Here is a 12070-nt window from a genome sequence, read left to right on the forward strand (position 1 = left end):
CAGCGGCGAGCAGGGAGCTCCCGCAGGCAGCCACAGCGGTGGCGGCAGTGGGGGCGGCCAAGCGGGGAGCTCCTGCAAGTGGCCGCAGTGATGTCGGTGGCGGGATGGGTGGGGGTGGCGAGCATCGACCAGTGGTTGGCGACCACCCGCACACACCACTGGCAGCATCAGCAAGCAGCGATCAGGGACCACCCTCAGATGCCACTGGAGGTGTCGGCGGCAAGGGGGGGTGTGGGACCACCAGCAGCGCTTTTCACTGGGGGTTCACCGCCAATCTCAGGGGGTGCACATGCACCTGCGTGCACCCTCTATGCCTCATCACCAGTGAGCAGGGGGCTAGACTAGATGACTTTGTGAAGTCCTTCCAGCCCTACTTTCCTATGATCCTATGACTTCAAGAGTAGGTCTTTGAGTTCCTGCGTTCCTGATGGCCTCTGTGAGCCCAACAGAGTTCAGATTACCTCTGCTCCTCGGGAGGTCTTGACCTCATAGGGGTAGTCCCAGCAACACATGCAGCCTCTCCAGAACATGGTGGTATTCATTAGTCAGGGGACTGCAGCATGCTGAGCCCTTTTTTGTAGTATGGCTTAGCCAAAGTCAACACAGATTGCATGTTAGCAAGAGCAACTGGCCAAAAAGGCTTTGGCCCATGAAAATCCAAAAAAAGGTAGGGCAATGTGGTACCTTAGATACTGAAATTCATGCGAATGAAAGGCATAGGGAACCAGATTGTGCCAGTGAAATACCTTTTATTGCCTACATCAGTAACTGAAGCCCTATTTTCTTGTTAAAATTCAGGTTTACACTACATACACATGGCAGAGAGGGAAGCCAGGCACCAGTGACCAAGAAGTGAAATCAGGAGATTTCATGAGGGATGTGCCCTAAGTTGTCTTGGTGAAGACATCCAATACATCTGACTCCCTCCTCATTTTCTCTCATTAACTGTTTCTCAGATAATGACAAAAACCACCTCACTGCTGCTTTATAAGCCCTCACTAATACAAATATGCATACATTAAAAATATATACGTATATATTTTACAAATATAGAATATACATACACATGGCTTTTGTATGCGTATACAAAGAGAACTGCCACATTCCTTAAAATATAAGACACCCCTAAATTTCAGATACACCCACGTTTCCAAATTCTTGATTTAAGAAAAATTAAAATGTCAAATAAGGATGCATCTATGGTGCATAAAAGATCTTTTTTTCATATTTTATTTGAATTTAAACAGGCTATTTTTAAGGAGGGAACTATTTTTTAAAAGTTCATCATACTCAAAGGAATACAGTGATGCTTCAAAAATCATCATCATAATAAAATAATGTAATTATCCATATCAGTGGCAACTAGAAATTCATTCACCATGTTCCCTATTTGGAGCCCTGATGCAGCAGACTGAACCCCTACTGAAGCCAATAGCGCAGCTGAAGCCAATAGTGTTATATTGTTTTCCAAAACTGCCAGAGGTCCATGTCAGGGAATGAAAATGATACAGTGCGCACAGAAATAGATTTGTTGAGGATCTGCTCCATGATTTTTCCAAGGACTGAGGTGAGGTGAGATCTGTAGTTCCCTGGATCCTCCTTTTTCCCTTTCTTAAAGATGGACACTATGTTTGCCCTTTTCCAATCACCGAGGACCTCTCCTGACTGTCCTGAGTTTTTAAAGATGATGGCCAATGGCTCTGCAATCACATCAGCCATCTCCCTTAGCACCCTTGGGTGCATCCCATCCAGCCCCATGGATTTGTACATGACCAGCTTTTCTAAATTGTCCCTCACCTGTTCTTTCACCACTGGTGGCTGCTCACCTCCTCCCCAAACTGCGCTGCCAGGTGCAGCAGTCTGGGAGCTGCCCTTGCCTGTGAACGCTGAGGCGAAAAAGGCATTGAGCACTTCCGCCTTTTCCTCATCCTCCTTCACAAGGCTGCCTCCCCCATTCAGGAAGGGACCCACACTTTCCCTGATCCTCCTCTTGCTACCGACATACTTGTAGAAACCCTTCTTGCTACCCTTCGCATCTCTTGCTAGCTGCAACTCCATTTGAGCTTTGGCCTTCCTGACTTCATCCCTGCACACCCAAGCAATACTCTTATACTCCTCCCTAGTTGTTTTATGTCCAAGTTTCCACTTCTCATCAGCTTCCTTTTAATGACTTAGTTTACTGAAGAGTTCCCTGCTAAGCCAAGCTAGTCTTCTGCCATACTTGCTAGCCTTCCTGTACATTGGGATGGTTTTTCCTGCACTCTCAGTGAGGCTTTTTGAAAGTATAGCCAGCTCTCTTGGATTCATCTCCACATCAGACTGGCTTTCAAGGGGATCCTGCCCATGAGCTCCCTGGGCAAGCTGAAGTTGGCTTTTCTGAAGTCCAGGGTCCTTACACTGCTGTTCTCCATCCTTCCTTTCCTCAGGATCCTGAACTCAATCACCTCGTGGATTAGGGCACCATTTGTCCTTACTTAACTGATGGAGAGACACAAACTGCTTATTCTCTAGGAACACAGCATCTGATGAAGTAAGCTACATTTCACAAAAGCTTCTGCTACATATACATATAAATACACATACACACTTTGTTAGTCTGTAAGGTGTAGATCTGCCCTGCTTTCAGCTGACTTCAAATCAGCATGGCTAACTATGTCTCTGTAGTCTCTATATTCATTTGCCCTCATTTATCACAGTATCTGAAGATCTCTCAGTATTTAATACATTTACCCCCAAAACCTCCCTGTGAAGTAAGGACATACTTTTGTCCTTGGTTTACACAGGAGGAAGTATATACATCAGACCTGCCTACAGCTGCTCAGGAAACCTGATCTTGTTGCATTAATATGGATGCCCATGTACAGAGTGAGAAGCAGATGCCACACTTCCTGGGTGCAACTACACATGGAATTAAAGTGAAGCAATAAATTCTGGAGCTGTTTGGGCCAGAGTAAACTGCTCCCAGGTGCAGCATTGAAACATGCGCCTGGGACAGCAGCAATTCAAGCTGGGGTGGAGTAGGACCAGGCTGGCAGGGGGGCGAGGGCTCAGCCCTGCGCTCTGGTTGGCAGCGTTGAGCAGTGGAGAGGCTGGCTGGGGCACGAGGGTGCTAACCCTGAGGAATTCTTTGGCTAGGCGGCAGGCAGAGGTCTGGACCCACCCGGTCACTGTCTACATGTGTGTTTCAGCACAGTAAAGGATCCCGCCAGAATACAGTACTGTTTCTGAGGGCACGTGTATACAAAATGTTACTGCGGAGTAGACTAAATAGCTCCTCAGTAAATGTCTCAGCATCTACATGTGCAGGGCAATTAGGCAGGAGGACATTAATAAACTCTGCAGCTGGCTAGTACTTGTAGAAGTACAAGTACTATCTTGCTGTGGAGTTTTTTACCCCGCAGCACCACATGTGTAGACGCTGACATGGGTGGCTGGTGCAAAAAGATGCTTCAGTGCAGGGGCTGCTTGCTGGCTAGCCCCACACCAAAGCACCCTTATGACCCCGCCAGCTCCTCCACAGCACGCTGAGCTGGGCAGGATCAGTTCTGGGCTGGCAGGCTGACCCCCGGGATCCCCTGCCAGCTGGGACTGCTCCAACCTGGCTCACTGTGCTGCAGTCCTGGGCACACGTTCAAACGGCACACCTGGGGGCAATAAACTCCAGAGCAATAAACATGGAATTTATCGCTCCACATTAATTGTACATGTAGATGTTCCCCAACAGTACCATCTTATGGTGGGGCTAATTAATTTACTGCACCCTGATACTGGTGCACGTGCAGACAGTGACACTTTACTGTGGAGCTAATTAGTCTACTCAGTGAAGCGCATGTGTAGTTGCACCCTTTGTGACAATTCAGTGGCCTGCTAAATAAACTCACAAGCACAGAAAGCAGGGCAGGAAAGACACTGGAGAGGACCTGCAGGGCACTTCTTGGGTGTCTTTGAGATACTGTCATTTTTCTGAATTTCCATTTTTTTTCTTTGTAAGGATAGAGGGAATCAGTGATGGCAGAGAAATAAAATGCTGCTGTCCGCACAGATGTCACGACCCAAGAAACCAAGTTTCCAAATTAAAGATACAGGCAAAAGAGCCCAGCAGGAGATACTTATCTTTCTTTAAACATGATTATCACTGATTGGAACCTAAATGCCTTTATTTAGTAGGAGTTAAAGAAAAACTATTTTTTGCCATGTTAATGCATGCTCCAGGTAACATGCTGAAGATGCCATGCTATGCTGTACTCACAATACTGTGCTAAATAACCCATCATTTAAACTTTATTCCTAAGAGAAATTCCTTTATTAAAAACTACAGTAGGTCGCAAGCTCAACCATTTTAATAAAGTGGGTATCTTCCAGTTCTCGGCTTAAGCACATGTTGGTAAATGAATTCAAGAAGAATATATATATTTGAGATCAATAACAAAGGTGTGAAAGCCAGTCCGCCTTTACAGGATAATCCTGGCATGCCAGAAGTTGTAGGTAATATTAAAATGTATTGGCAAGCTGGCAGTTTTAATAAAGCAAGAGAGCTAGACAGTAAGATCTAAAAAGCATGAATTCTGGATCTCTTGACTATATAGAAATGCAGAGGATGCTTACTGGATTTGAAAAGTGTTCCTTTTTTGTCAGCTTGGACTGGCTGATGAAGTGAGGCCCAGTTCACGAAAGCTTATTCCCTATATATCTTACTTAGCTAGTCTATAAGTTGCATACCTACAATGCTTTCTGCCTGACTTCAAGTAAAATGGCTAACTACTCTACTTTGAAAAATGTTGACAGGCAAACCAGTGCAATTATTTTCACTCTAAATGATTTGCAAAGCCATCAAAATCCATCTTAGATATTAGGCATTAATAAATAGCCATCTCCACACTTAAAATTTAAGGGTAAAATTTGAGAGGGGATCCTAGCATCTGACCCCACCACTCTTTCCTGCCCAGGGCAGGGGGGCGGACTTGGTGATCTAATAGGTCCCTTCCGACCCTAAAATCTATGAAAACTTATTTCATATATAAGAATTGGGCTGGAAGGGACCTTAGGGGGTCATTTAGTCCAACGCCCTGCTCAAGGCAAGATCATCCATATGCAAATGATCCCATATCAGTCCTTGTCTAACCTATTCCTGAAAGTACACAAATGACCCTGCCGTGCAAGACACATTGCCCCAAAACACCAGGAATAGCCTAACCAGCCACAGGTAAAGCAGGGTGACAAGGACATTATCCACGCACGACATTCTGCAAAATCTGCTGTGGCTCGCAGGGATCTGGACCGTGGACTTTTGGAAAAGAGCTCGATTTTCACAAAAACAGGATTTCATCGCAATCAGGTGAATAAATTGGGGTTATTCCAGGGAGATGGGGGAAACATAGGTATTACCCCGCTGTGCCCATTTAAGCCCTGTGCATCACATGGTGTTGCCTTTCCCCCAAACTTTATTCTTTCTGGCTAAGGCTGGTTAGAGCTTCTCTGCGTTCACTTGTAGGTGACTGACAGCGCTCCTTGCCCAGGGGCAAAGGTGTACTAACTCCACGTGCCAAGCTCTGAAATCAGGTCCCTGACACTCTGTTGCATGCTTTTGATTCCCGTCTGATTTCTCGGCCTTCGCTGGTCTAGCAATGAACTCGTTTCCAGGCTCTGTCTATATAATCCTGCTTCACCGTGAGTGCCGTGCACTGTAATGATACAAACAACCCTGGGGTTGCTAACAGCATTAAACAGAGAATATGCTGCACCTTGAAATGAACTCCTTCAAAGATAAACACACACACACACATTTGTGCCCACAGGGCATGCACCGTGCACAGCTGGTTCAGAGAGGCACAGATTTTAAGACAAGAAAGGATCATCTAATCAGACCTGCTATATAACAAAGGCCACAAAATTTCATCCGGAGTGTCCTGCGTCCAGCCAGCAACTCCTGGCTGAGCTAGAGCAGGTCTTTCGGAAACACTTCTGATCTTGAAAGATATATTAGCTTCTTGGCACCGTGACTCCATGTCACTCTGAGGCACGTGCCCACCTTTGACTCGTGAGCTGAGTCCCAACATTATCCATAACACAGAGAGGTGTGCATCAATTTGTACATCTCTCTCCTGTATAATATGTCTACCTGTTGTATAATAAAGCATTTCCCACCCTGTGTAACTGTAGGTCACACCAATATTTCTTTAACATAATCCCCACCTGTAGATACAGTATTATTAACTGCAAGACCTATGCTCAGACAAGCAAGGGCAGATAAAGACTGGTGCCATGCTCCATTTCCCATGAACACTATCCTGCAGTCCCTACTCAGGCAAAAATCCCAGTGAAATCAGTGGAGTTTTAAATCCCAACTACATCAATCAGCGGAGGTTTTGTGCACTCGCATTTAACAGCTTTTCACCCATTCGGTCTCATGCAAGTGATAATGAAGATTTGATTTGATTTTGCTTTTTTAAATTCATCTCCAGACCAAGAGCTTAAAAAAAAAATAATCCAAGCAGTTGTTTTTGGCCATGCTATTTTCAAATAAGATTAATGGGGCCTTATATGGTATCTTCCTCTAGCTCCAATGATAACAAAACACAAGTTGCCTTTAAAAAGTGCTGAGCACCATTTCCTGGGCCATTATTTACCAACTGCATCATGCGTGCTGGCAGGGCTGCTGTTTTCGATAAGCACTATTGCTTGATTGTAAAGAAACACTCCAATAAGAACAGAGATGCTTAAATGATGCACTTTTATGACATCTTTCCAAGAACAACAGTAGCTAATTGCTCAGTTTCCTACTGGGAAATGTCTCTTTAATATGTAGATCACTAGATGACTACTCTATTGCAAGGTGCCAATGCTACAGTCATTTAATCATGCAAAAGATTTAAGCTTTCACTTAGAATACGCTTTATCATCCTTCCAGGTAGGGCAACAGCACAGCAGCCCACATACCATCTGCTCACAGAAATAAAACAGCTTTAAACTGCTTTACTTGTTTTAAATAATATTACTGAATGTATCTGTAGGGTTTTTTTAGACCAACTTACTTGGTGCTGACTGGCCTTAGCCAACTGCTCATTGGCTGATTCTACATTAGAAGATGCAGTCTCAATGTTGGCTTCAATACTATCTGCAAATTAAGATAATAGAAGGTAATTACAGGGTACAAGCCTAGAGGAATCATTCACATCAAAAGCAATGCAGCAATTTCCTGGTGGGCACGGAGGGACTGGGAGAGTCTCCACCGCTCTCTGTCTACACCTGGACTCGGTCAGAGGCAGAGCCACTGATGATGATCCCTGCTTTATCAGAGCATAAGAAACTGGAAGGCTTTGGATCTGACGCAAGGTCCAGTGGAAGGGCTCCAAGAGACTTCAATGGGCATTGGATGAGGATCAATTTATTGGACTGATCAGCTCCCCAGAGGACAGTTAAATTGATCTGTGGTGTCCAGGGGAAAAATCACAGGACATGCTTCCCAATTTAGGAAGGCAGGGCTGGAAGGGGCATCATTTGTCCTTCAATAAAGACCTTCACTTATGTCAGTTCTTGGCTTTTGAGCCAAGGGGAGGGAAACAATAGGGGGAGGCAAATAGCTGATTTATTGCTAATGAGTGTAGCAATGAGGGGAAAACGAATCCCTGGGTCAATCAAAAAAAAGTGAGCTTTCAAAGCGACACTTGTCTCCACCTAGAAACAAATGTCCTGGTTGAAACAGCTGCATTTATGACCTAGATGGGGCCTCAACTAAAAATCTCAGAAACCATGGCCAATTTTGCTCTTAGGTATGCACATGCAACAACAGCTTGCCTCAGTCGGAGCTGTGTGTATATGCTTTAGGGCAGAAATAAGAACACTGGGTATAGATAAATCAGCTGGGGAATTTACTACAGACATATTCAGGAATAAGATTTCATGGCCCGAACTTACTCTTAATAAAATAAATAGGGAGACTTCCATTGGCGTTATTAAGACTTGGACTGGGTCCCTGGCACAGAAAAAATATTTAATTACTTTATTTTTAATTTTTTTTTTCTTTCAAAGGGAAGAAAATGAAACAGATTGGCCATTCCTACAGGTTGGGGAGAAGAGATGCTTCACAGGCTCTTACACACTCACAGATACATTTTAGAAGACTTGTTTTATTCTATTTGGTAGATTAAGCTATTTTGTCAGGTTGTTAATATCTTTAGGTAATTTTCATAATTTAATTAAAAAATAAATGGAGTTTGACATTATAGACCTATTCAAAATAATTCATCACAATGCAAGGAGACGGTGTTCTGTTCTCTTTATTTTTTTATTATACATCGCAATACTAGCAGTGAAGAAACTCTATGGCTACCACTGCCAGGGATTGCTAAATTATAATTTTAATGGCCAATCCCACGTGCCCCTGCCATTTTTACTAAGGCCCTGATTGCATCTGAAGGGTGTCTGGTATTGTTCTATTCTTCCCAAGTGATTCTCTTTGAATAACTGATATTCAGTAGCAACAGCAAAAAAACTTAGTGGAGGAGCCTAGGGGGCAGGCCCCAGGTGCATGTCAAAGTTGGTTTTCTGGGTACTTAAGAAAGTTGTTCTGATGTACCACAGAATTATGTACGTTTGGATATGTATATGTATTTATACAGAAGTCACCTATAGCCTTGCACTGATTCTAACATACCGCTGGGATACTGACGGATTCTTTTCTCTCCCTTTTGTTGTTAATATGAGATCAAAATGACATTAAATCATATGCAAAAAAATGCAGAAAAACACTAAGGGTCTATCTATATGAGGCTCAGGGGTCCTGTTGGATTTCAGTGCAGACCAATTATCTGTGGAGGTACCCAGCCCCCCATATATTAGTTGACTGTGTGGAAGCCCCTGCCACCACATCTTCACCACCACCATAACACGAGCTAGCTAAAGGCTGCATAGATGTATCGGCACATCTTCCAAACATACCTCCTAGTTGTCAAACCAAACTCTAGGATTCAGTGCTAGCCCTGGTCTTTTGCCTGTTAGGTATTTAGTAGGCCTCTGCGAAACAACAAGTTTTTGATTCGGATTTGGCCAATTCAGATTCAGAGATTCGGTGCTTATTCGGAGATTTGGCCATAGACTATAATGGGGAATACCTATAACTTTGTCATTTTTTTTGCAGATTTGGATGAGAACAGCAGTGGTGGTAGCTCCTTCTGAGTCCATGAAGCCTGCCAAGTTTCAAGGAAATAGGTGCAAGGATTTCTGTGAAAGTGCACGTGAAACTGTTGAAAGCAAAACACATATCACTTGTGTATGATAAGGCAGAGCGGGATGAAAACAGCAGGGATGGTAGCCCCTCATGCAGGCATGAGGCCGGCCAGGTTTCAGGCAGAGTGGTGCAGGGGTTTCTGGGAAAATGCACCTTGAGGCTCTGAAAGCAAATTAAAAAAGCAAATAGGTGTGGAGTGAGGAGGGTGGCACTCACTCCATCTGTACATGGAGTTTGGGGAACCCCACCAATGGGAGATTCATGTTCAGGAACACCAGCTGCTCCACCAAACCAGGATCCAAGTAGGTGGGGTGGGGTGTCACAACATCATCAGCGATGCTGAACACCCTTTAGCTTGGAACACTGGTTGGTGGATAGGACACGTGTTCCCGGGCAACCATGGTCAGGTCCTGCCACATGTGGCTGCTGGTTGCCCAATAGGCCAAGGGGTTGCAGTGCAGCAGCTCCATGTCCTTGGTGAGATAGGTAGCTACTGAGGTCTCTGAGCTACCTGCCTGATGATGGGGTCTGGTGGCTCTGGACCCCAACATTGAAGCCATGCCCTTGGCCCACATTGGTAGCGGCTGTGATGGAGGAGATTGGCTTCTGGCTGGAGTGCTTGGGTGGAGCAAGCATCTCTGGGTGACCTCGCCCACCTTCAGAACATGCCCCCCTTTGTCTCCGCCTTTCCCCCACTGGTCCAGGGTGGCCTGCCTCTGATTCTTGGGGACGGGGGCTTTGAACCAAGAGGGGGACTTCTTTCTGGGCACGTTCCCACTGGTGCCAGGCTAAGGAGGAACAAGGGAAAGGGAGTGCTGCCTCCTGAGATGTAGCAGCATTGCTGTGGTGGTAAAGTGTTTTACCTCTTTGCCCCGGATGAGCTGCTTCCAGCAATGCTGGCAGGTAGTATACCTGGGATCATCTGCCACCTCAAAATGATCCCACACTACACTACCCACCTGTATGTGGGTTGAGGGTGAGCATTTTGCCTTATTCTCCTCTTCACTAGGCAGAGGCACAACAACAGGAGGATCTGATCAACCTGCCCCCACAACCTCCTCCAAAGTGTCTTCCAGAGAAGGACACCTGCCCCTAGGGGAGCTTTGAGGGGTGTGGAGCACAATCTCAGATTCCTCCTCCTTCCCCAAAATTTCCTTCGCTATGGCCCTCAGGTCCTCTGCTTCCAGATCCAGCTCCTCCTCTGGTACTGGAAGGCCCATGCTGGGAACTGAAATTGGGGTAGATAATGTCATGCTGCTGCTGGTTAGTGGTGTTAGTGGTGGTGGTGCAGGTGCAGGCACTGCTACCACCTCCTTGCTCCCACAAACAGAAGACTCATCACCGCCAGGAAAGAGGGTGCATCTTTTTGGAGTGGAGGAAACTTGCAGCTTTTCCTCTGCCCCCTCTCCTTCTCCTGCCAGAAGACCTGGCACCTGTCTTTCCAGCACACTTCATAATGTTTGGTGTGCTGCAAAATGTGCGTGCGTAATATATGTTGTGCTTTCCTGCACAGTGATGACACGCTGTCAGGGAAAACACAGGTTTTTGTGTGGGGGAAAGAATCAAGACAGACTAACGAGAACAAATAAGATGATTTGGGGGGAAGAATAAGTTGAAAGGAACGGATAGGGATGACAATAGGGATTGTAGGCAAGGGTAAGTAGGAAAGGATTGGATACAACTTACAAGAAGAGAGACTAGCTGCCAAGAGACTAGATAGCAAGCCAGAGCCTTTCAGACGCTGCTGGTCTGAGAGAGAGACAGCTCACAAAAGGCACAGATCACATTAGACACAGCTTGATATGTTGTTTCTATGTCCCTCCCCCCCAGCACTGTGATTGGAAGGGAACTCAGAGAAAGTTCACAGTCACTGGCCAGCTACAGATGTCAATATGAGAGCAGTCTCCCCCCACCCCCCCCAGCCTTTTCCCTATATGGAAGATCACCCCATCCCCCTCCCTCTTCTCAGTTTCTGTTTCCTGCAAGCCTTCCAAATCTCCGAATCTCTCTGAATCGATTCAGAGGCTTCCGAATCGATTTGGACCCTTTAACGGGTCTCCCGATTTTATTTGGATTCAGAGATTTGGCTGCCGAATTGGGCCAAATCTCCTCCAAAATGAATCATCTACCGAAGCTTCGCACAGCCCTAGTATTTAGATAAGAAGCACAGGTCTAGCATTCCTAACCTTATTTAGAACCAAGCAAGTGGGGTAAGAGATGCAGCCTCATGGAAGACAGTGTAGTTACATCAATTTACACCAGGTGAAAATCTGATTTTATCCTGACCTCTTAGAACTTATGTAACTGAAGCTCCTCAAGGTTTTGCACTAATGTGATGGTATTTTTCGTGTCTGACAATACCGGTATAGGCAGACACACTGAATGGGGAGACAGGGGGTGGACAGATGGGCAAACAAAGGATGATCAGAAAGGAGCTACACAACTTATCTGGAGAGATGATTGGATCAGAAGCATAAAGGGGGATCAGGTTGTGAATTGCAAGCAATATGCTCAAAGAGGAACACTACTCTTTGCATAAAACCACTACCTACTTGACTAGTGATATGGAAAGTTTGAGGAATTCGACTGCAGTCCAGACAAAATAAACAAACTCATTCCCTAGGGCGACCTATCACCTGAACATGTCTCACCCCTTCACGTGTGAAATGATGCCTCTTAAAAGATCTCTTCTGCCCTGGAGTAATAGGAAAATATATACACCCCATGAATTTTTTGTTTGCTTGTTTTTGTTTTTTCCCCCTTGAAGAACAACCAGCATCGTGCTTTGCAAATATCAGACACTATTTTTCCACAATGCAACCTCCCTGGCTAGGTACGGCCACG

At 45.3% G+C, this 12070-nt stretch overlaps 1 protein-coding gene across 2 annotated transcripts in view; it reads right to left on the reverse strand.

Moving 5' to 3' along the window:
- The window catches only part of TSNARE1 (t-SNARE domain containing 1), a 1046259-nt gene that overhangs the window by 336291 nt on the left and 697898 nt on the right, over positions 1 to 12070 (reverse strand). Inside the window, exon 11 of one of the 2 annotated variants that reach the window (XM_019528235.1) lies at positions 7032 to 7114. The exons of the other annotated variant lie outside the window; for it this stretch is intronic. Coding sequence (XP_019383780.1) covers positions 7032 to 7114 — 83 coding nt within the window. The remainder of the gene's footprint in view (positions 1 to 7031; positions 7115 to 12070) is intronic. 2 annotated transcript variants of the gene reach the window in all.

The sequence above is a fragment of the Gavialis gangeticus genome, unplaced genomic scaffold (assembly GCF_001723915.1).
Source record: "Gavialis gangeticus isolate Ggan-Ray unplaced genomic scaffold, GavGan_comp1, whole genome shotgun sequence".
Classification (NCBI taxonomy): domain Eukaryota; kingdom Metazoa; phylum Chordata; order Crocodylia; family Gavialidae; genus Gavialis; species Gavialis gangeticus.